Source organism: Siniperca chuatsi, linkage group LG3, assembly GCF_020085105.1.
Source record: "Siniperca chuatsi isolate FFG_IHB_CAS linkage group LG3, ASM2008510v1, whole genome shotgun sequence".
Taxonomy (NCBI): domain Eukaryota; kingdom Metazoa; phylum Chordata; class Actinopteri; order Centrarchiformes; family Sinipercidae; genus Siniperca; species Siniperca chuatsi.
Genome location: NC_058044.1, coordinates 31,943,961 through 31,970,089, shown reverse-complemented (window position 1 = coordinate 31,970,089; position 26,129 = coordinate 31,943,961). Strand labels below are relative to the sequence as shown.

Sequence of the window (26,129 nt, the reverse complement as noted above, 5' to 3'; positions counted from 1 at the left end):
GTTCTAAATTACGTCACTGATACAGAAATCCCACTAATAAGATGTCCGACTGTACATTTTCAACAATTATTTTACCTGTCACTGGTACACACGCACTGAAACACTGAGTGTCCTACCTGTTCATTGGTAGTCCTGCCTCTGGCCACAAGCACTATGTGGAACCCAGTGAGGCCAGCAACAGGGATGAAGAACAGGCCTGCAACACACATTACAGCCAGCCTGAGAGCACAGGGGGTCAAGGAATATCTTAAGAGACCAGATTCAACAGACAGATGAAGGCCCCTAAAGAATGCTTTAATAGATTTCAATAATTAGAATTCGTCTTGGAAATCTGTTGCTCCGATAATTTCAATACTTTGATGTCCAAACAGCACTTCTTACATTTTTCCCAAAGTTTCATCCTTTTTAGCACAGAAATTTCTCTCAAACAGCATCTGGACCATCAGGATACAACAATGTGCTACCAAAAACTGAACTAATAAAATCTGTTTAAGTTTCATTACTTGTCTCAGAATGGTGAGTGAAATCCTCCCACACCACACTGAAATGAATCCTCAGGACATCTGATACAACCATAACTTGTTGTGTGAAGGTGGACAACACTGTAATTGAACAGTATCGGGAATCTAAAATGGATAGGACGAAAAAAATACATGGGACAGGTCCTTAAAAGATACGTGACGATGGCGTGCAGGCGGTCGATATTCTGGCGATGGTAGAGGATAAAGAGCAGGCCAAAGCCAAACACGGCCATGATGTGAGCTGTCAGAGACAGGAGGAAGAGGAAGAAGTAGCGGTAGTTCCTCCTGCCGATGCAGTTGTTCACCCACGGACAGTGGTGGTCGAAGTCCTACATTATGAGGGTTAAAAGACACTGAGGTAAGAAAACTAGTACAGTGAATGGCATTTGTCTGCACTGTCCAACATTAATACAGTTATCATTTTTGGTCTTTGAATGTTTCACATTACATGAGGTACAGTCTGCAGTTAGGTCTCCATCTCCAATCTCAAGTACGACTCAAATGAAGGCGTCTATATTCTAGCCACCTTATTCCTAGCCCCATGATACCTTGCGTGAATTATGGGCTTCCGGTTATTTCTGTTACCAAACCAGCATCTCAGAATCAGAATCAGCTTTACTGCCAAATAGGTTTACACATACAAGGAATTTGCTTTGGTATTTTGGTCCGAAACAATAAACATAGTAGAAATATAAGAAATATAAATCAAGTACTGCAGGTCAAGAATCACAAATATTAAATATAAAATTGACAATAAGATATTAACTAAAGAATATGTACAATGTGACTGTTATTTAAATGACAGTTTGTGCAGGGATGTGCAAAGTGCAAAATATTTCCATGGGTTTACAGTATGAGTATACTGTACTATAACGGGGGGTTGGGTGGTAGAGTCCGTGTCAGTGGGGGTCCTGGGCCTTGTTGATGAGGCCGGCTGCAGACGGAAAGAAACTGTTCTTGTGGCGTGAGGTTTTAGTCCTGATGGACCGCAGCCTCCTGCCAGAAGGGAGTGTCTGAAACAGTTTGTGTCCAGAGTGGGAGGGGTCAGACACAATCTTTCAAACCGGCGCTGATGGTCCGGGAGTCAGAGACATGTTTCCCCAGCCTCATGCGCTGCCTCCTGTTGGACCACCTGCAGGTGGAGTCGGGCACACTCAGCTGGGAGAGCTTGTCCTGCAGCAGAGCCAGGATGATGGTGTTGAAGGCGGAGCTGAAATCCACAAACACGATCCTGGCGTAAATTCCTGAGGAGTCCAGGTGGAGGGCCATGTTTACTGCATCGTCTACAGACTTGTTGGCTCTGTAGGCGAACTGCAGGGGGTCCAGGAGTGGGTCTGTGATGGATTTGAGGTGAGACAGCACAAGGTGCTGAAAAGACTTCATTACCATAGAGGTCAGGGTGACGGGTCTGTAGTCGTTAAGTCCTGTGGACCTTGTTTTTTTGGGGACGGGGATGATGGTGGAGGATTTGAAGCTGGTCAGCACAGTGCTTCGAGGTGGATGGAGAGACAGAGTCTGTGAGAGTTAGCAGTATGCTACAGGTGTTTTCCCTTTTCTTAGAGACTTTTGGGAAATAAATGATGTGGGAACACAACCTGTCCCACCTTAAACAGGATAATGTGATCATACCTTTGTCTTCTACTACAGAAGGATGGGAGGCCACTGAAGAAGTGGCTTTGGATAATGTACAGCAGCATATTTAGCTACTTTATTGAGTCTGTTGCTACTAGGGATGTCCCTGTTAAGGTTTTTTTGGCTCCGATCCTGATCCGAGTCCTTTAATATTGGGTTTCTGCTGATACCGAGTCCAATCCGATACTTATATTTACACAGCAGCAGAAGATATACAGACTTGATTAAAATATGTATTTGGCACAATGAAACAACAGGTGTAGCCTACTGACGTTGGCACAACTTATTTTTCACAGCCTACTTAATCCAAAAACATAGTAATACGAAAACATTTCACTCTGTTGGTGTTGCTGGAAATACAGAAACACTCTTAAAGCGGTGTTTTTCAGTGGTGAGTTTTTCTCTCACAAATGATCTTTGGCTATAGACACAGACTTGCATAGAGCACACAAACTCAACGACAGCCAAGTTAAATTTTAACTTGCCATCAAGATACTCACGGACTTGGGCGCAGATCCGGGGCGGGGCATGAAGTTGTCCCCCCAATAAATTACTTATAAATAAATTAATTATGTAATTGAAAATATATTTAATAGCAGCTGACTCCACTTTTGAAATAATGCACACATCAAACACAACACTTTTTGGAGGTTTTGTTTATGCCCCCCCATGTATCCTGCTCAGTGGTCTTAACGTTGCATATACTAAACTAATGGGAATTTGGGAAATTAAGTTAACGGTTTACTTCATCCTGATACCTTTGCTTGCTATTGGATTACGTTTCCGAGATTCCATCTCTGTAGCACGTGAGTTGTGTCTTCAGTGAGTGAGTCTAGTGTCTGGTGACTAGTGACTGCTAGGACCGTAGGCTAGTCCTGTGACAGATCAAACAAAGATAAAGTCTACCCATCAACAGAATAAAAGGTTTAAAAACGCAACCAGACTGAGTTTACTGCCTCAAGTGAATTAACTTATCCCCAGCCAGATCCATATTTAGAGGTAGCTAGCTAGCTAGTTTAGCTACATTGATCATACCCTTAAAACGTCTTGAGAAAATTCCATGTTTGTGGTCCCCCCTGCGCCCTCGCTCACGGAATTAATGTTAATTAGCGACAGTTGATATGATCTTCCACCAACGTTGTTTGTCATTTTAGCCGGCGAAAGGAATGGCAAGCAACAATCGGTACTTCCATAGTAATAAGGTCAGGCGGGCAAACATAGAGCCTAATCAATTGTTTTGGATCTTCTTTTGGTAGGTGTAGAAACTGTAACACTGCTGACAGGAACAATCCATTTTCCTTTTTTTGGTTTGTGTTCCAGAGACTGTATATAACAATGGATGGCGCCTCTCCTCTTCCTCCCACTGCACAAAAGTGAAGCCAAAATATCCCGGATACAGGAGTTGCCATCATGCACTTTTCACGTCATTTGGAGCCAGATTCTGCGCAGTAGTGATCAGATTTGGAGCTGCGGTAATCGAGGTCCCGCCCATACACCCGGCCGACTCAACCGCAAGCCGGCCTCAGTTGTCAATCATGACGTGACACCCCCTTTTTATAGCATGAAATAACTAATTAAAACCAAACCTATCAGAAAAATGAACACTTGAACATACATCAGCGTGATAAGAACGACCTAAAATGACAGAAACCATCTTTGGGAAAAATGTATTTGAGGTGTACTTTGAGTTTTTAGTTTGGTTCAAGTCCCATCTGCTAAAATGGAGGGGACGGGGTTTATGACCTACACTGCAGCCAGCCACCAGGGGGCGATCCAGATGTTTTGGCTTCACTTTTGGGGAGCTGTCATGTCGTCCATCTTTATATACAGACTGTGGTTCCACACTGTTGTTAAAATGACAAAGTTTGGCTTGATTGTTGGTGCAGCCGCAAACAACACAACTTGTCCCTGAACATTTAAGCTACGCTACGCTAAGCTAACTTACTTATAAGTTATTACTACTATATATTAGGTTGTTCTCCAAATCCCTCTCTAGTAGAAGGCAGAGGTATGATCACATTAACTCATTTAAAGTGTGATTTAAGGTTGTGTTCCCACACATCGCTCACTAGCAGTGAAAGGAGTAATCGGAGGTTACGCACATAATTCACACAATTATCATGGGGCTGGGAATAACATGGATAGCAATAATTCACTCTATACCTAAACCTGTAGATTAGGCTTTTTTTTTGGCAAACCTATGTTGCATTATGTTATCATAGTGTGATGCAGTGTGGGCTTTTTCCAAGTCAAACTTGACTTTCGACTGCATTATCCTGGAACCATTAAGCAAATTTGATAACAATAAGAACAGACATCAAGTCCACGGTGATGGATTACTAAACTAAGTCAAGTCTCAATTCTCTGAAAGTTGATTTTTATAGCATGCTGAAGTAAAAAGAAACAAGGAATGAAGGAAAGACACAAGTACTCTTTGTTTTTACGTGATCCTGGTGCCAAGATCAAAATAGATCACCTTAAATGATTCATATACTACAAAGAAAAAACTGTTTTTAATGGAGTAGTATCAGCTATATATAGCCTGATCCATTTTGATCATTTATTGACATTAATCCAGTACACTTTGGGTATGCCTGCTGTCACAAGAATGTGAGACTGTGTACATGAATAATGTCTGTATTATGTGTGAACGGTGAATGGCTGAGTGTGAGCACACCTCGACGCAGTTGTCACAGACGGAGCAGTGGGAGCACCGCGGCGGCCTGTAGAAGCGGCAGGTTGAACACCACTTCATCCTGACCTGGATCCCTCTGATCTCCACCGTCTTGTAGAGGGGAGCACGGAAATCATCCTCCTTGTCTTCGTCCTCCTCGGCTGCAGAGACGGGAAGAGAAGACACATACATGATCACACGCCCACACACAACCCTAAAATTGACTATAATGAACATTTGAGCCCTGACATCAAAACACACACACACACACACACACACACACCCTAACATCAAACCAGTGTTTTTGTACCATTTCTCATTAAAATTGTGGCACTAGACTCTAACAGTTCACACATTCAAAATTCCTACATAGTACTGCAGGAAATCATTGATTTGTGCAAAATCTGTGATGATACCAATATCCTGCTTGTACACTTGGAGATTCTTTACCATGTTTTCTCCTTTTCTAGATCAACTACAGGTCAGTTAATTAATTAGTCAGTCAATTAGCCATTGTTGTAGATCAGTTAATGTGACTGCTGTGAGCTCTGATTAAATTTAAACTCAAACGGAATATATTCTGAATTGTTAACTTCTGCCTCAACCCCTCCCCTTACTGATCCACCAAGAATCTGCCTGTTTGACACAAGCAGAGACATTTTCATCTTTTAGAGGTTATTAAAATGGAAATAAGACCTTGAGGCTCTAACACGAAATCATCTTTGTGTGTGGATCAGCAAGAAATGTATACACTTTGAAAATTAAGCCAACAACATTAACATTTAGCAACAGCAATATAAACATACAGCAGACAGTATTTAGTCACCTATTTGGAAACAAATGAAAAGCATCACACACATACAGTACCATACAGTACATTCAACCATCCATGCACTCACCTCTCGGGAAGATGCCGGGGTCCATGAATGTGGCCATGCAGAAGTTAGCCAAAACAAACAGGAAGATGACTCCATTGTAGATGGGCACAGCTACTGAGAAACGCTCTGAAAGCCACGGACACCTGAAACACGAATAGAGAAGACGGTGCCTGACACTCAGAGGAAATATGGTTCAGTTGTAATGAAAGTGAGGTTGTGGTCCCCGGAAGTCAACTGCAGGGCCACTTGTTGGTCCTTTCACAGACTGATAATTATCATCATTGTAAATAAAACACTCTGACATTCTGAGAAATATGCTTGTTTGGTGATATTAACCTTTAGACTGGTATTTATTTCATCTGTCATATCCAGAACAAAGAGGTCCAGGGCATTGTTCTCCATATGTGGATAACTGGGAGTTGGTTTATGTGATTGTAGATGATTTCACATGAGCCTGGATTTAGAGCTGTTATCACAACATAGGCTGAAACCTGCAAAAGCGTAGGATGATTCAAAGTGAGCTGAATCATTGGTCAAGCCTTTTAAAATGATATGGCTGGCGGTTTTCTCTATTTTTTATTATCAACAAGTCCCATGAAAGACCAAAACCAACAATGTGTTAGTCTGTCTCTCAATGCTCTGACTCCTCTACCCTGTCTGTGGCTCTCAGCCACACACCTATTGGTTCCTAACGAAAAAGCAGATCTATGAAAATGGCAACAGTTTGGCTCACTGAAGTGTTTTAATAGTTCCTGGACAACAATGGAGCTCTATGGCACAGATATATACACACTACTTGTTAGTAGAATACATTTATTGATTTGGTATTTTATGGGATTTGTTGACAGTAAGAAAAATATAAAATATCACCAGACCTCTCCATTATCCCCATCCATTGACTCACTTTCAGTGACATACCCATAGAAAAAAACTAAAATAAATGAATACAATTAAATAAGAACCAACCCAAATTTATTTTGGTTACCATTACCTACCTCATAACCCTAACCCAAAAGAGTTATTGGACCTATGCAACCAAAAAATAAAGCATTTAACCAGTCTGTGATCTACAAAAAAAAAAAAAAGGTAATGTGGCTTCCAACAACTACAAAACTATCAAGTTAACATGTTGCATCTTGTTAGCTAGCAAGCTAGTCACTAAAACTACCTAGAGATACTCCTACCTGGCAACCCCCACAAAACAGTCCAAATGACCAAAAAAGAGTTTTTGCAAAAAATATTTTTGGAATAAATAAACCTGGTAATGGCTCACACTGTGTGCTGATATTTAGTTGTTAGTTTTTTTTTTTAGTATTTCACTATATGCATACCAAAATTTTTTTGTCCATATTCATGCCGCTTATTTTTTTCCAAATAAAAATAACAAGCCAACATATTAAAATGAATTACACCCATACTTCTGCTTTATGGTCTCCAAAGACGTTTCTTTGTTATTTTTGTGTTATTCCCTCATTTCTCAGATAGTTATCAAGGTTTTTGTGTAGTTGTATTAATTTATTAGTGAGAAGATGAGAGTGACTGCAGCGATGCAAACACTAACAGACTCAGGGAGAAAGAAACCGTGAAAGACTGGATGATGGGCTTTTGTCAGGGTGACAGATGTTGGCCTATTTTCTCCTCACTAATCCGAAGCACAGAGCTGACTGACCACCACATTGACCACACACACACACACACACACAGATATGCATGCGCAAATACACACAGACAGGCGGGCACACACACACACACATCTGTCAATCTGACTTTTTTACATTTAAACCACATACATGTTGTTTCTCCCACAGACAACTGCTTCACACACCTAATTTTCACTGTTATTTCTTCCCTTCTCACACTCTTACTCTCTGACAAACACACACAAACCCACTCCAGAGTGAGGTGTCAGCAAGATTAGTGATGTCTATAACACCATTGACTTAGCAGAAACACTCACGGGGCTAAAGGCCACACTGAGGCAGAACAGACACAGCCTGGTTACAGAATGGACAGATATTACACTTCTGCATCTCAGCAGATTTAATATCTGTTCTGCTGGGGGCGTCCTGGGTGTCCAAGGGGTTAGGGGTGGGCGACATGGCCCTAAAATAATATCGCAATATTTCAGGGTGTTTCTGCAATAACAATAGTCTTGATGATATGACAGAAATCCTGAGAAATATTAATATATATATATATGTCTATTGAAAATATTATAAATTTGAAAGAATACATTACCCTATTTCTAGTGAATTATTTCTCATTTCACCATTTTAATTCTACTTAATCCTCCACCTTATTGTAGTGTTGACTCACAAACTATTTTAATCTGCTCACCTTGCTTTTCCCTTCACTTCTCTTCAGGACTTTGACTAGGCCACTCCAAAGTCTTCCTTTTGTTGTTCTTCTTCGTCTGTCAGCCTCACTAGAATGCTGTATCAAATTCACATCTGAATCCATTTAACATCGCCCGGCCAAACAAGGTCTGCGTCAGGTGCTGGGGAACCAGAGCACCGTGATGAAAAATGGCCTACTGGAACAAGACGGAGATGGGTGAGATACGATAACAAGGCTCTGTTGGAATGCTACTACTCCAGTAACCCTAGTCAGAGGGGTTACATGGTAAATGGTTACTTCGAAACCCACAATCAAGGCGAAGCAACTAGTAGCTCAGTGTTCCAACATCCACAAGCGGCAACTGCTATCACAACTTGAGATTGACGAGATACAACACAAATGCTACAGCAAGGGGGAGCCAGGACAACAGGTCAGAGGGAAGCCAATGGTGGCTCTCCAACCGGAGATTGGGTACAAAGCCCCAACAAGTGCAATCACGCTGAACGAGGCAGCAACTGACCTGAAAGATAAGATCATGGCGAGAATGAATGCAAGGCAACCCCGACACTAACCTGTGCACTGCCTGGATTGATTACAAGAAAGCATATGACTCAATGCCACACACATGGATCACTGAATGCTTGGAGATGTACAACATCAACAAGACTCTAAGAGACTTCATTGCAAACTCGATGAGGCTGTGGAAAACCACCCTTGAGGCCAATGGCAAGCCACTTGCACAAGTGTCCATCCAAATGCGGCATATACCAAGGAGATGCTCTGTCCCCACTGCTGTTCTGCATAGGTCTGAACCCCCTCAGCCAAATATTCAACTAGACTGGCTATGGATACCGACTCAGGAATGGGGCCACCATCAGTCACCTCCTCTACATGGATGACATCAAGCTATACGCTAAGAGCGAGCGGAACATCGACTCACTGATCCACACCACCAGGATCTACAGCTCTGACACTGGGATGTCATTCGGGCTTGAGAAGTGTAGTCGAATGGTCACAAAGAGAGGGAAGGTAGTCCACACAGAAGGGGTCTCACTCCCAGAAGGAACAATAGCAGACATTAAGGATGGTTACAAGTACCTTGGAATACCTCGAAGAGGTAACAAGGAAAACAGCAACTGCCAAATACCTCCAACGAGTAATGCAAGTCCTAAGAAGTCAGCTCAATGGCAAGAACAAGTCCCAGGCAATAAACAGCTACGCCCTGCCAGTGATCAGATACCCTCCAGGAATAATCAGGTGGTCAAAGGAAGAGATACAGACCACAGACGTTAAGACACGAAAGCTCCTCACCATGCATGGAGGGTTCCATCCCAAATCCAGCACCCTGAGACTGTACGCTAGCCGTAAGGAAGGCGGCCGTAGACTAGTGAGTGTGAGAGCCTCTATCCAGGATGAAACATCCAAGATCCACAAGTACATCAAAGATAAGGCCCCAACAGATGACGTGCTCAGTGAATGTCTCAGGCAATGGGGAACAGAGAAAGAAGTGCCAGAGGAGAAACCATCATGGGAGGACAAACCCCTACATGGGATGTACCACCGGAACATAACTGAAGTGACTGATATCAAGAAATCCTACCAATGGCTAGAGCGGGCCGGACTGAAGGACAGCACAGAGGCACTCACCATGGCTGCACAGGAGCAGGCCCTGAGCACCAGAGCAATAGAGGCCCAGATCTACCACACCAGACAAGACCCAAGGTGTAGGCTGTGCAAAGAGGCCCCTGAGACAATCCAGCACATAACTGCAGGATGAAAGATGCTGGCAGGGAAAGCATACTTGGAGCGCCATAACCAAGTGGCTGGCACAGTACACAGGAACATCTGCACGGAGTATGGACTGGAAACCCCGAGGTCAAAGTGGGAAACACCTCCAAAGATAGTAGAGAATGACCGAGCCAAGATCCTGTGGGACTTCCAGATACAGACTGACAGAATGGTAATGGCAAACCAACCAGACATTGTGGTGGTGGACAAACAGCAGAGGAAAGCCGTTGTGGTTGACGTGGCAATACCAAGTGATGGCAACGTCAGGAAAAAGGAACATGAGAAACTAGAGAAATACCAAGGGCTCAGAGAAGAGCTGGAGAGGGCTTGGAAGGTGAAGGCAACAGTGGTGCCCGTGGTCATCAGAGCACTCGGGGCAGTGACCCCCAAACTGGAGGAGTGGCTACAGCAGATCCCTGGAAGAACACCAGACATCTCGGTCCAGAAGAGTGCAGTACTGGGAACAGCAAAGATACTGCGCAGAACCCTCAAGCTCCCAGGCCTAAAGACCCAATCTCGAAGGATGAGACCACCCGCGGAGGGTGAAGGACAGAGGTTTTTTTTTAGTTTTTTTTTTTATACAGTACACTTTCCGATGTACAGCCAATCATAACAAAAACGGGTATTTATTTATCTCGTATGGCGTCTAACTTTAGTGGATCATTAACATATTGGGTATGGAATTAATCTGCAGATGCTCCGGTTCAAGATGAGACCAAACTTTTCTATGGATGTCAGTTTTAGAGCCACAACAAAGGCCAAAATGTGGCCTGCAACAGACTACTTTGCCATGTCGTAACGCATATTGTAAAAAGGCGAATACTCTGCCCCTACCAGCCAGTTAAGAGGAGTGAGGAGTCAGCAGTCAATGGCGGTATAAAACACAGCAGTCAAAAATTGTCAATCACCGCACCCACGAGAGGTCCTTGAGCATACAGTCATAAATGTGCAAAAAAAATATTAAGCTGATGAGTCCAGTAGTATGCGAGATTAACTGCAGACACAACCAAACGCATGGCGGAGATAATAATACTTATATATAAATTTAATTACAATTTATGACCCTGACTCAGATTTGACTAGAATTGATACCCATACCCAGATTAAATAAGCATCAAATGTCATATTTAAAATACTGTTTTCTGGTACATTTGTTTTGCTAATGCTATCCCAAACTAAATTTGCACTTGCTCTACTGCACAATTGAACTACTTACTGTATAGCCTATGTTATCATGTCTAGATATTTTACTCTTTAGATGATGTCTCAATCACCATTTCTCTCTCTAATTCCTCTAAGGAAAGGATAGAGTTCAACTTCAAAAGTGACCCAGCTTATTGTGAACAAGCCTGGTTTGATCTTAAAGTTGCATTAACTGATTTTTTTTGCCACTCAGGAACAGTGGAACAAGTTGTAAACACCACACTGACATAGTCCTTAGAGATGCATTAATCAATATTCTCTTTCAAATGACTATGTACAATGTGAAAGGTGTCTGTACATAGTCATTTGACCCATTGTAAATGTTTCTTCTGACAGCTCCAGAGCTAAACAATCAAGGGTTGTGTCAAATAATCACCAATCTAATCAAGCGATCTGTTTTCCATGTACAAAGAACAAGGCCCTCCTCTGTTATCACTAATGTTTGTTATGATATATTTTTGTTTGTGAGATGAAATAATTATTTCGTTGCAGCTTATAAACAGGCCTGTATATGTGTGAGACAATGCACTGTTGCCACTTACGTGAAGCAGAAGAAGAGCGTGGTGGAGCCAACGAGAAAGAAAGTGGCTGCCGACACCGGGACGTAGCGGGAGGGTCGCAGGGGTCTGCTGGGCGGGACCACGGCGTGGGGGAGGGGTGACGAGGATGGACCCCGCCCTCCACTCTTACTGCTGCCACCTGGCATCACTTCCTGTGTGTGATGGTGTGTGTGTCTGTTCAGCAACTGCTATGCCACGGAATTTGTCATTCAGAGTTCAGTCTTTAGGTGTATTGAGTGGATTTGTAGTTTGGGGGTAGAAATGATGGATTGGCAAAAAGAAAAGAAAATGTAAAGGTGAGATACAAAAGAGATGGAGGGATAGTTGAGGGCTTCCTCTTTCACGTCGAAAAGAGGAAAACACTCCTCTGCATCACCACACTGAGATGGGAGGAGGAGCGAACACTTGTTTTCTTGTTTCTTTGGTCAATCCTGATCTACTATGTGTGTGAGATTAAAAGAAGCTTACAAGTCACTCTGCTTTAAAGCCTTGTTTTCCTGTCAGCCAGAAAAACAGGTGGGAAGGCAGGATCAACAAATAAGCCAAAGATTGTAAAGAGGAAGAGGTGTCCGGACAGTTCTCTCTTACAGAGCTGGAGATAAATGACACAACACTAGTTTGACTCTGTTCTACCCAACATGTCAATCAATAACAACTACAAGCCATTAGAAAATGGTAATTCTTACAGATCTCTTTCCACAAGAGTAAAATCTGTCTAAAAAGAGAAAATCTGCTTGTTGTTTAGCAAGGTGAATAAAGGCTTGGTGAAAATCATGATAACAGTGCAATTTAAAAAAACATGGCTGTTATTTAGATGTAAAAGGTTTTTGGACCCTTCTGTCAAAACACAATAATTTAGTTCTTAAGTGATGCAATGCTGTGAAAGTCCAATTAAATCCTGACAGACAGAAAACCTCAGCTAAACTGATGAACCTTGCACCTGATCTGAACTGGTCCAGTTTGACTTGATTGGTCTATAAGTGGGAGTTTAGTGAGGTACAAGAGTTGACAGAGGTAGACCTGCTTTGGTAGGAGATGGACTTACAAGATGGAACAGCAAGAGATGAAATGAGGCTGAAAGAAAGAGAAAATGGAGAGGAGATCTTGAAAGAAATCTGAGATGATAATCTGACTTGGCTGTCTATTTTCCTTCCTCTGTGACTTTCTTCAGCTTAGAAAAAGTGCAGGTCAAGACCTCAATTGGAAATTGGCAGTTTGTAGCTAAGTATGTGCAAGCAAAATGTATGGAGATTCCTATTCACGTAAAGTTTTTAGCACCCGGAGATCAGCAGTCTGGGCAGCTGTAGCAATGTGAGAAAAAGTCTTGTAAATAAAAAAATGACAACCCCTTGCTCTCTGTTAGAGAAGGAGACAATTTGCTTTCAGTCCAGGACTCGTGTTAGAAACAACAGTCTGTAAGCGGGCCAGTGGAGTAGCCTGGTTTTCCTGTGTCGGGGCATCCCTAAACACCGCCGGTGGCTGATTCAAACCACCTCACCTGCCAGCTGCACCAGGGATGTGACTGGAAGACAGAAAGCAAGAAGTGATGGTGTGGGTCTTTCCAAAACAACTGAGGGAAAATCCAGACGAACATCCATTAGTATCCATGTAAATTAAATTTGTGAGAAAGAGCAAAAATTACACTGTTGATCTGGAGTGCTGGAGGTTATGTGTGAATAGATGATGGTATTATCTCAAATAGCAACCAGCAATAGCAACATAGGATAACTCAGTTCCCCCACTGGTCTCCTTGTTCCATGGTGTTAGTGGACAACCGTGCCTGTTACTTATGTAATCGTCGGCCTCCCAGAGTCAGACAGGCCGTTTTCTTTTTTGCCCTCTTCTCCAGGGACTTCCAGGGCCTTCCCTCTGCTTCCTTCCCTAGCGGAGAGCACTGAGGCTTGGATAACACCCTCCCACAACAATCCCTTGGAGGATACAGCCTCTCCAGAGCAGTGTCCTAAAAATGACCTCAACAAAAATGTGAAAAACTGTGGCTTTTATGTGTTGAAGACTCCTAGGGCCATTTGTATCTTGAGGTTTTTCAGGTTTGAAGTATTTTTCTCCAACCTTGAAAACAGGATGCAAGCAATTTTCCCCATCTAGTGCTGATCAGTGGCCTCCTCGTTCGCGATGTGGATCGCTTTGTGTATATGGATGAAACACAGAGGTGGCAGTATAGAATATCAACTTCAGCAGGTCGTCCTCGGTCACAAAACAAGTGAATCCAGTCTGATGGTCGGTCAGGATGCTGCACCTACAATGTAATGAGAGAAAGAAAGAATTGGTGACAGTGGATATACTCCAGTACATAAACATTTATTTTTCACAGCATTTACAGGTAGTGTATTTGAGATGTTTTGTCCATTCTCTCTACAACAATAAGGCGCAGTCAATCCACACAGTAAGGATGATAAAAAGTCTGGTATTTGATGCCAATATTGTGTTTTTGTATTTATTACACTGTTCTACACATGATTTTGGTTCTGAGCTGCTGCTGCACAACTACTCACTTATCTACATTCACTTTCATTAACACAATGCAAATTAAGAAATCAAACCAAACCCCAACAATCACCAGTGCCTGATAACAATTCTAGGTGAAACACTAATTCCTTAGACAACTCTTGTTAAAAGCGCCTGCTTACAACCAAAAGACTCTAAGAGGACAAATGTTTTAGGGCGTTTCCACCACAGGAACTTTCCCAGGGGAACCCAAGAACCTTTTGAGGAACTAAACCTGCGTTTCGACTGCAGGAACCAGGGACTGAATTCAGTTTGTGTAGGATAGTTGTGCGTAGTGCTTTAAGATGGTTTTGGAACTATCCAGGCAGACATTTTGTTTAATAACGTTAAAAACAAGTTATGTTGTCGGCTTCGTGACTAGTTTAAAAAAAAAGTTAGAGAGGCAGTCGAGCGTCGAGAGTGAATGAGAGAGAGGAAGTGGCGATGAGAGACAGTGAGTGCAGGAGAGACATAAGACTTTATTTGCTGATAGACATGGCAGTCACATTCTAACGCAGAAATAAAAAAACATCAAACACTAAGCAGACTGTACTGTGGAGACACCGTGATGCTCTGGAGTTTGAGCCTCCTTTAAATGTCACTCTCTCTCTTTTTATTCATTCACTGCATCCATTCAAACAGCAGAATCACACAACAGTAAATACAAAGAACACCACAACCACTGTGTTGTTGATTCCTCATGAAATTTACATTGCAAATGCTGCCGTAATTTTTTAATCCATTACAGGTGTAATTTGTCTAATCCTCGCTTTTCCTCAGATGCAGTGGAAACGCAAACAGGAATGTGCAGAAGGGACTTTCAGTTCCTGAGAGTAGTTCTTCTGGTTCCATAGTCCCTGGAAGGTTTTGGTCGAAAAGGACCATCACTCAGTAGCTGTCTTTCATAAGGACCGAATATGTTAATTTACTGTATGGTGGTAGAGCACTTACACTTACACTTATTATAAGCCAAAATTGAACCAGGAAGTGGGTTTGTCAAGTGTGATGGATGTTTACAATGGCCAGGTAATAATTTTACTGTATACATTCATTTTCTCTTCCGAATACGTTGAGCAGCTCAGGATTCTGATATTCTGACTGCTCATGTTTCTTGCCCGTCTCTTATCTAAGCACTATTATTAGCTCAGGGTGCATTTGCCAGTTTGGGCTGGTGTGAACTGAACTGTGGTGCAGACAAAGCAACCACACTGGCCAGGCTGATCGGCATAATATCGGCAGATATTAGCTTACTGCAGACAGATCAGCGTGTGCCGACAACAACCTGGCCCTCAACACCAAGAAGACCAAAGAGCTCATTGTGGACTTCAGAAAGACCAAAGGCGCCGCACACACCCCAATCTGTAAAATCGGGACAGAGGTTGAGCGTGTCTCCAGCTTCAAGTTTCTTTTGTGTCCACATCTCTGAGGACTAGTCTTGGACCCTCAACACTTCAACCCTGGTCAAGAAGGCTCACCAGCATCTCTTCTTCCCAATCTGTCTCCTCAGATTCTGGTGAACTTCTACTGCTGCACCATCGAGAGCATCCTTCCCAACTGCATCTCAGTATGGTATGCAGGGCTCGACAGTAACGGTTGCCAGGTTGCCATTGGCAACCATTTGGAGAAACCAGCAACAAATTCTTGGCCTGGTTTCCATCAGTGGAAATCAAACGCAGGATCGGCGATTCTCCCAGTATATTTTTTTCTCTCCACCCACGCTATTTTAGCGCGTCCGGAGAAAAAACACTTCAAAGAGACACAGCGTAGCTTACTGGTAGCATGCAGCTGCAGTTTTCGAGACACCCAGGGACACACACAGGGAAGTGGTCAGACTGTCCGAGAGTGTCCGTCGCTAGCCTGCCAACGCATGGAAGCGCATCAAAAAAGTCCGCCGTTTGTTAGGCCGCCCGTCCTTACAGGAGGACAGGAGCTAACGGAGGACGTTCTGGGCCAAATTACAAAGCTGCAACTCTGAAGAGAGTTTTCACCCTGTCTAAATTCTCGGAACTCCAATTCTGTAGAGTAATTGTGGAAACCAAGAAAGTCTTAACTGAGCAGAGAACTTCTTTACTGACAGACGATAGTAACAATGGCATAGCTGTCAGTGCTAAAAATAAAAATTAAAAATCGAATTGAATAGTGACGTTGAAATTGAAAGTCAAATCGAATCATGGATTTGGAGAATCATGACACCCCTACTTTTTAACATATAAAAAATAGGGACAGCAAAGCGTGCACCCCAAAATAAATACATTTTTAATATTTGTTGTATTATTGATATTTAAATATTGCTGTTACAGTCGGAACCGGAACCAGACAACGCTGCACTTGCGTTTATTCGCGTGCACACAGGCATCTGTTTCAGAGATAATGGCAAAGCACATTAAGTTGTTCGACTACGGGGTGAAAAGTTCGACTAACCCGTCAACATCACAAACGAACGCTGGTATTTTGTACCAGGAATTGAGGGTGGACACAAGATAAAGATGAGATAAAACACAAACTTCGGTTCAGTTACTGTAATAAAGCTTTTAAAAATTTTCATTATTAAGCTTAGATATAACTATATAGTTACTTAATTACTCAAATATAAGGTGAGTATAAATGGCAACCATATTTTCAGTTTTGGCAACCAAAAGTTGATGACTTAAAAAAAGTTAGTGTTGAGCCCTGGTATGGCAACTGCTCTGTCTCGGACCGGAAAGCACTGCAGAGGGTGGTGAAAACTGCCCAACACATCACTGGTTCTCTACTCCAAACCATTGAGGCTGTTCAGCGAAAGCTGACGTCTGCAGAGGGAGCACAGCATCATCAGGGACACCTCTCACTCCTCTTCCCCTCTGGGAGATGCTACAGGAAGCTCCATTCCAGGATCAGCAGGCCCAGGAACAGCTTCTTCCCCTCAGCTGTCACCTTGCTAAACTCCGCATCATGGTGATAGCCGTAGTAGTATTCACATTTATACTACTGTCTATACAGTATATATCTGATGAATATTGTGTATCCGGCTGCTTCTGGGTATGTCTATTACCATTACTTGTACTATACACAGTATAGTGTATTTTTCTGAGCGCCAGTGTCTTTTTTTCAATTGTTCACAATGAGGAGAGAGCGTATGCGGCAGCATGCGGCCACCTAGAGAAAAAGCGCTGCACCTAGCGCTCCGACTTTTTTGTGTGGCCGCTCCGAGCGCTTCTAGTTGAAAATCTCTGAACTTTTCAGAAAGGCGCTAGTGTCGTCACTATCGCTCCCTTTCAGGCAACCAATAATATATTACATGGGGCGAGAAGCTTGTTCTGGCCGTGTCTGTCTATCCTGAACTTTATATGTCAGACAGAAACGATCATAACAGAGACAGAAAAGCCCATTAGTGGGAGCAGATCAGCCGGACTCTGAATGTTGCCGGTGAGTGTTGTGCTTTTATCACCCTACGCATTGTAAGCTTGTTGTCAGCTGTGTAGTCAACCCGCTGTTAAAAAGGAGCTGTAAGCGACATTCACTGCCACTAAATGTCGCACTAGAGCACCAGCATCTCAGACCAAAACAAATGGGCGCTACGGCCCACCAGATTCCATTGAGAAAAGCAGTCATTTTACCTCACAGAAAATTGTAAAACACACTTCATTCAAACTGGACAGAAACAAAATAAAACTCACCAAAATCGTCTTTGTTAGTCTTTCCAGCGTTCCAACAATCACCAACTCTGGTTTGGTCGAAATAAACCCTTAATTCACAGAGTTAGATGAAAAGTCAGCCATGGCTGCAAAGTAATCCTTGGGGACAAATGCGCCGTCAAAGTACGTCCACTAAAAGTGCTTGTTTTTGCCACTGACAGGCTCAGATTGTTCTATTCTAAGTGTCTGACAACGTTAAGGAAAGGATTCCTACAGAGACAGACCTTTTTGTTAAAGAGTAAGATCTTTTTAGTTTAACCAGAAACAGCCGTTCTATCGCTCTCCTCAATGCCAACAGTTTCACAGGGAGGGACTCACATGCACTAACATGCATGCACGGCCAGACCGGCTACCAAAACAAAGAACAGAGAATGTTCAATGTTAAATTAATGCTCAAAATCTCGTATACAGAACCTTTACCGTAGCGTTTTTTTCCTCTCACTGCACAAGCGCTTCATCCCAGCGCTCCCAGCGCCTTTCAGCCAGAAAAAAACGCTATAAGGACACAAGTCCTAAGGGATCCGTATCAAGGATGTCTGTTTATGTTATGTGCTCATGTTCAAAAAAACACTAACTACTAATATCAGCCGATATATTGTTAACAGATTTCCAAATATCAGTATTGGCCATAAACATCCAGTATCAATCGAGCTCTAGTTGATGATAAAGATGCATCAAAGTCCAGAGTGTCTGACACTTCATTTTTAATCACTTATTGTAAAAGTAACTTGGATCACAAAACATTTATGGTATTTTCATGATCCAAACAAGCTGTTCATGTTAGTTGTGTGCAGTATGTATCAGCTGAGTCTGATAGGATTCCAACAAACTACACCCATCAGAGCGCATACACTGCATATGTAAATAGCACTGAGCCTTTACTACAAGGGATCCTCTGCAGGAAACCATAAGACACTGTGTTGTATAGTGTCATCAACAAGAACACTTTTGCTCTGCAGGACCAAAGTCTCAGTAAAGCTGCCACCTGCCTCTCTCCATTATCTTTGATTCATCACAGAGCACTCACAGCTCAGCAGCTTAACCCGAGAAAGCTGTTTGCACTGCAGAGACAAAGACAGCCAGAGAGACACAGTCCCTGTCCACAGTTCACTTTATGGACTCAAGACTTGAACCCTTCAATGAATAAGCAGATGAGTGCACCTGTTCAGGCAAGGCATGATGGATAGACCTGTCTTCCTACACTTAATCTATTGCTGCTGCCCCATTCATCAGCATTAACTGCTCTCTCCCTGCCAATGTGTATCATGTTACAACCTTTTCAAACTCAAAGTCAAAGAAAATAAAAAAAAATCTCCTCTGACAGCAGGTCTACAGCGCAATTTGTGTACCCTGTGTCCAAACTCTGAAAACTATGTCTCCAGTAGGGCTGCAGTTAATGATCATTTTTATCATCTGTTATTCATAAATAATTTAGTTCATTCAGAGACACTTTCGTCAAGGAATTGACCTAATTTTTTTGAAAATGGTTACCCAGTTAAACTTCCAGGCAGAAGGATGTTTCTGAAGCTTTTTCCCCCCCGTTTTCTAATCACCACCTGTATACCACCACCAGTGAAGTCACATTAAGCCCATTCGCACAGAACTAAATAAACCAAGTTTACAGAGTGTAGTTAAGCTGGAGAGCAGAACCTTTGTCTCCCCCTTCTGGCAGTGAGAGTAATTACACAAACTATACACTCAATAAACAATGCTCAATAATAAACATTCTCGCCAATGGACCCTTTAAAAAAACAAACAAAAAAAACACAACAGGAATGCTGGAATTACAGAGCTCTCTACATGGATCTGGGTTGCTCCCCGCTTCCACATCGTTGCTGATGGGGTGTGGAAATGATGCAACATACAGTGCATCTGGAAAGTATTCACAGCACTTCACTTTTTCTACATTCTGTTATGTTACAGCCTTATTCCAAAATGGATTAAATTCATTGGCTGTGAGCTTAGGGTCGTTGTCCTGTTGGAAGATGAACCGTCGCCCCAGTCTGAGGTCCAGAGCGCTCTGGAGCAGGTTTTCATCAAGGATGTCTCATCTTTCCCTCGATCCTGACCGGTCTCCCAGTTCCTGCCGCTGAAAAACACCCCCCCAGCACGATGCTGCCACCGCCATGCTTCACTGTAGGGATGGTGTTGGCCAGGTGATGACGGTGCCTGGTTTCGCTCGCTGGAGCTCTGTCAGAGAGACCATCGGGTTCTTGGTCACCTCCCTGACTAAGGTCTGACCGGGCGGGCCGGGTCTAGGAAGAGTCCTGGTGGTTCCAAACTTCTGACGGAGGCCGCTGTGCTCACTGGGACCTTCAATGCTGCAGAAATGTTTCTGTACCCTTCCCCAGATCTGTGCCTCGATACAATCCTGTCTCGGAGGTCTACAGACAAGTCCTTGGACTTCATGGCTCGGTCTGTGCTCTGACATGCACTGTTAGCTGTGGGACCTTATACAGACCGGTGTGTGCCTCTCCAGATCACGTCCAGTCAGCTGAGTTTACCACAGGTGGACTCCGATCAAGCTGCAGAAACATCTCAAGGATGATCAGTGGAAACAGGACGCACCTGAGCTCAGTTCTGAGCGTCATGGCAAAGGCTGGGAATACTTCTGTACATGGGATTTTTTTTTTTTTTTCATTTTTAATACATTTGCAAAGATTTCAAACAAACTTCTTTCACGTTGTCATTATGGGGTATTGTTTGTAGGATTTTGAGGAAAATAATGACTTTACTCCATTTTGGAATAAGGCTGTAACATAACAAAATGTGGAAAAAGTGAAGCGCTGGGAATACTTTCCAGATGCAGAATTAAAAACTCCATTATACTGCCAAATACAGAGAGATTTACCTGGCGGTGATAGGCTTGATCAGCTTTGTATGAACTTGTTTGGCAAGGGCTTGAATGTAACGGATGTTCATTTATATGTAAAAGTCCTGCACTCAAGCTTTAACAAGAGCGATGCTCCTTGTTATCTGCGCTCATCATTCTGTACATGCTATGGTGGGTCGTAATAGGCAACACGGAGCCCAGCATATCAGCCTGTACATCAAATCAGTTATATCTCATTGAGAAACCCAAAGAAATCAATCCCTTAACTATATGATTAGCTTACATAGAACAGTATGATTAGTCATTATAATTTTTCAATATTTAAATAAGCATTTGATAAATATATAATCTTTATTTTGTACTGTTAATGTATTGTATCAATAATTATTTTGTCACCCAGTAATACTGTCAAATATTATTTTTAATGCAGTCCTATTTTCATCTGTATTACTGTTTTCGGATTGAGATTTGGGGAACAAATCTTGATCATGCCATCCTGAAAAGGAAGTGTGTGTCTGTAGTCATTTTCTACCCACTTTTTTTTTTTTTTTTTTTAAATCACGGGCTTAAAGTAGAAGCCTTCTCAAACCAAACATTCTTCAAACTAAGAAATTAAAAGAAAATCTACTCTTTGAATGGGCTTAACAAACCCAAGCTCAATGTTCAGGTGTGGAGGGGATCTGATAAAACACACACACACACACACACACACACACACACCCTGCCATGCAAACTAGCAGGAAAGTTCTTGCTTCTTGTTTATTACCAAATATTTGCCTAAACTTGGCAGGCTGTCATAGTGGGCCACGTTATGATGACATGTCAATGCCAACAGTAAGTTTATTACTATCAAATGGACCTGGTACCTCCAAGTGGCATGATGCCCAAAACTGAACATACACTCCTGTATGATAAGGGATACATCTGCTTTGACATGCTGCAAAAATCAAGGCTTGCATTTCTGAAAGCAATAATATGAGATGCTTTACCTTATTAAGTGCTCTCAATTCACTTCTGAACATACAAAGCATTATTTGCATTTCCTCAAGATCCACAAAGATATAAGATTATTCCTCCTAGATAAGTTATTTCCTCATTTAATCATTAGGCCTTTCCATGGGATCTGATTAATACACCCATCTTGAGCTGAAACACTGTGCCTCCTTACTCTATCAGGCAAAATCTCTACCCTCCAATGCTGTAAAGGTTAGAAAACCTCAGACACAGTGGCACCTTCTTACACCGACACCTACAGCACTGCCAGTACTTACACCCAAAGTACCCGGAACTTTTATTCCCAGATGCTGGGTGTGTATGGCCCGCTGCAGTCACGGCAGCGCTGTAACAACAGCAGTTACAGCCTTGGTATATGCAATAAACCAGCAAAATGATGGCTTTTACCCATAGATGCCAACAACCTAATTTCCTGACCACGAGTCTCCAATTCTGGATTGCCATTTCAATGAATACTGCAGCGTTGAAAATAACTGGTTTGAATGGAATAGCTTACTAACGTCTCAGATGCAGGTAGAGGGTCTTTATAGACACAGCTGAGCCAGGTGACAGGCAACCCTTAACTGGTTCAGTCAAGCGGCCCAGCAGCGCTTGGTTTGACAGCTCAGTGGACACGAGTCAGCCCGCAAGGATGAGCCATCCTCTTTCAAGACGGATAGAACATGACGCCAACTACACCGAAAATGAGCGTGGCGGTTGTGATAAGCAAATGTACATGTTTCAACTCAATATTTGAACCCTTTTCTCGATCCGTGTGGGATCCACTCTGTTAATAGGCGTGCGAATATAACCGGACAGTGGCTTCTGGGTTTCATTACCGATAAGCAAAACCGCTGTTCCCACTCATATTTAGTAAATAGAATTTGGCATAACGTTCTGTGCATACAAGTGAAAGATATCCAACTAACATTGGACAGTGGGCAATACTGAAGACGGGGTGGGGACGATAATAACGTTACAGACCTGGTGTGAGGAGCAAAATTCCATTTTAATTCCGGCGTTCCGTTAACGGTAGCTGACTATAATGCAGACTATCCATAATGATGAAATGAAAGTAGGGTGGAGACAACTAACGCTAATGAGTCACAGCAGCAGTACGATAATGGGAATTCTAGCTATAGCAAGCTTGGTCAGGATATAAAGAAAATGAATTACACATAAGTATTAAACCAAAGTAAAGACGATTCATGATTAAGGCGATAAATAGTGTGATTGGTAAGGCACAGTATACTGTATGAGCTTCGTTTCCATGTAACATTAACATTAGCTAGCCTTAAGCTACTCAGGTTTCCATGGGTTAGCCCTGGCTAGCAGCAGGCTAACAATTCCCCTCACCTGTGAGGGGTTTTACAATGGCTCTGGGTCCAAAAACGGTGAATGAGATGTGCCAGTCTTGGTCGCGTTATTTCCTCTTGGGATTATAACCAGCAGTCGTTACATCCATTATTATCGATACGAGTCATTCGGCGGTGCCAGCAAGCTGCAGGGGTCTTGCTCTGGCGGCTAGCTCTCCCAGCGCCAAGCTAATTTACAGATAACGTTAAATGGTTGGCTAGCTAGCCAGCCACCGATACATCTGACGTTATTTTACTACAGGCAGCTAGCTTAACTAACTGTTAGCTAGTGGTGGAAGCTGCTTGTTTTTTTTTTTACTTCTTTAAAATAACCAGCATCTGTCTGCAGGTCGCTCCGCCAATACGGAAGTTAAAAAGAAAAAAAAAACAAGTGAATCTAATCCCAAAACAATTATGTGCTCTTCTCATATATCCATAATATTGGTGACCAAGAGATTCCCAGAGACCGACATATTTGTCAGCCTACTACAAAACTCTGATGCCAATCTCCAACAGCAGAATTGTCGCAATAAAAATAGCACTGATTGGACGACAAGGGTGTCAATCAAGCTGAAAGCGTATTCTATTGCTTCTCCAGCCATGACCCCGCCTCCCGTACAATGAACGTCATGATTGCACTAAATCGTGATTAAATGTACTCCCCAGCACAGCAAAGCACAGTCCGGGCTTGTTGACTGAGTTGCAATAGATAATAAAGCCTTGGTAATATATTTTATTGTCACTAAGCATGGTTGGCACATAAACTGTCTCTGACATGAGGTTTTAATCCTCTCATGTGACACACTGACACAGTTAACGTGTGTGTGTGTGTGTGTGTGTGTGTGTGTGTGTGTGTGTGTGTGTGTGTGTGTTTACAAGTGCACAACACTGTAAGTGCCTCAGTGCCCATATAATGAGAATAAACATGCACACATGCACACACCCTAAACACACACACTGGCTACACAAAGGGGAGATTAAAATATGACAGCTGGGGCTATGAGGATAAACCCACACAACCAAGCTCCTCATCAACACACACACACACACACACACACCATCTCAAAACAATAACAAATGTGAAATCCTACCACCAGGAAATCACACATGGAATTGGATTGTGACTATGTGTGTGCATAAATGTGTGTGTGTGTGTTGAAACCCCTTGCAGTTGGCATGTGAGTCCATAAAGCTCTTAAACTAAAGGGGCAATCATGGCAAAAAAAAAACAATGGATGATTTTGTGATGACCTGTTTCCCATAGAGGATCGAACAAAGAAAACTGTTTTTGTGTGCCTCCATATAAAACTGTGCAAAGGCCTGAGTCTTAAAGGATAAGTTTATTTTAATACAATACTTACCTGTCCATATTCATAGAGTTACTGGTCACTGTGCCTGTAGTTCTCTAGTATCTTTTATTTATTGTGTAAAGCGTCTTTGAGTATTGCGGTTGAAATCAAAGTGTCGGAGGCAACGTCTCCCCAACAAGCGATATTAAAGGTTAGATCTAGAGTCACGGAATTGTGTCGTTTACATACTCCTGTTTTTGCTTTAGCCACTAAAAGGTAATTACAGTGTTGTCTTGACACTGTGTACCATTCTGTTTCAGTATGGGTGACAGTGGTTCCTACTTTTACACATTTACAAAGTAACACATGATACAAATCATAAATACAATGAATTAACACAAAACCAATATCATACATTTTTGTTGGACACCTTTCTGGCTTGTATGCATGCTGCCAATACACACTCTTTTAATAATCCCTGCAAAGGAAGTTTTGGCAAGGTGAGAGTGGCTGTGGGTTTTCTCCATCCTTGATCTATTTGCTCCGGTCATTGGTTTAGGTGTATGGGACAGCTGATTGTTGTTTCAAGATTACCTACTGTTTGTAGAAACCACCAGAAAGTTCAGCTCCACCCCCACAATGTCACCGGCCTTACGGATCAGTTTGTTGAGTCTGTTAGCGTCCGCTACCCTCAACCTGCTGCCCCACCATGCAACAGCATACAGGATAGCACTGGCCACCACAGACTCATAAAACATGACTGGAGAAGTCAAAAAACATGATCCTCACCGTGCTTGCCAGCTTGTCCAGGTGGGTGTGGATGCGGTTCAGCAGGAAGATGATGGCATCCTCAACTCCCAGCCGGGGCTGGTAGGCGAACTGAAGGGGGTCCAGGAGGGGTCTGACCATGGGCCGCAGCTGTTCCAGCACCAGTCTCTCCAGAGTCTTCATTATGTGGGAGGTCAGTGCCACCGGTCTGTAGTCCTTGGAGCCACTGGGGCGCGGCGTCATCAGCACAGGAACGAGGCAAGATGTCTTCCACAGAACAAGGACCCTTTGAAGACTCAGGCTCAGGTTGAAGATATGTTGAAGGACTCCACATAGTTGGGGGGCACAGGCTTTAAGCACCCCGGGGCTAACTCCATCGTGCCCTGCAGCCTTGTTTGAGTGGAGTTTCATCAGCTGTCCTCTCACCTGGTCAGTAGTCAGGCACACAGCAGAGGTTACAGGCGGGGGAGGGGGGAGTCATTAGTAGTGTGAAGAGGGCCGTTAGGCTGATAGCCAGTTGAGGGTGGAGTCGGACTCTCCCTTGAGCTTGATGGCCGACAGCAGCTGAGTTAGAGGGGGGATGAGCAGGAGCTGGTGTGTCGAATCTGTTAAAGAAAAGATTAAGTTCATTGTCCCTGTCCAAGCTGCCTTCAACTCCTCTGCTTCCAGTCGGCCTGAAGCCAGTGATGCTCTTCATGCCGCTCCAGACCTCTCTGATGTTGTTCTGCTGGAGTTTCAGCTCCAGCTTCCTCCTGTACTTCTCCTTGGCCTCCCCGATCTTCACCTTCAGGTTGGCCTGGATTGCCCTCAACTCCTCCCTATTACCATCAGTAAATGCCCTCCTCTTGGCATTCAGGATGTCTTTGATGTCCTTTGTTACCCACGGTTTGTTATTTGGGTAACAATGGACCGTCTTAGTTGGGACATTGCAGTCCACACAGAAGTTAATGTAGCCAGTGATGCACTCAGTGAGCCCATCAATGTCCTCTCCATGAGGCTCACAGAGTGCATCCCAGTTTGTCACAGGCCTCCTCTGACCATCTACTCACTGTCCTTGTGGTTGCAGGCTGCCTTTTGACCAGCAGCACATAGCAGGGTTTGAGGTGAACCAGGTTGTGG

At 43.1% G+C, this 26,129-nt stretch overlaps 1 protein-coding gene across 1 annotated transcript in view; it reads right to left on the bottom strand.

Annotated features, from left to right (window-relative positions):
- Nucleotides 1–23,472, bottom strand: part of zdhhc5a (zinc finger DHHC-type palmitoyltransferase 5a) — a 37,255-nt gene extending 13,783 nt beyond the window's left edge. Inside the window, 6 exon segments of the mRNA XM_044191716.1 lie at nucleotides 117–219; nucleotides 678–850; nucleotides 4,831–4,988; nucleotides 5,727–5,848; nucleotides 11,576–13,850; nucleotides 22,955–23,472. Coding sequence (XP_044047651.1) covers nucleotides 117–219; nucleotides 678–850; nucleotides 4,831–4,988; nucleotides 5,727–5,848; nucleotides 11,576–11,739 — 720 coding nt within the window. The 5' untranslated portion in view covers nucleotides 11,740–13,850; nucleotides 22,955–23,472.
- Nucleotides 23,473–26,129: the final 2,657 nt, after the last annotated feature.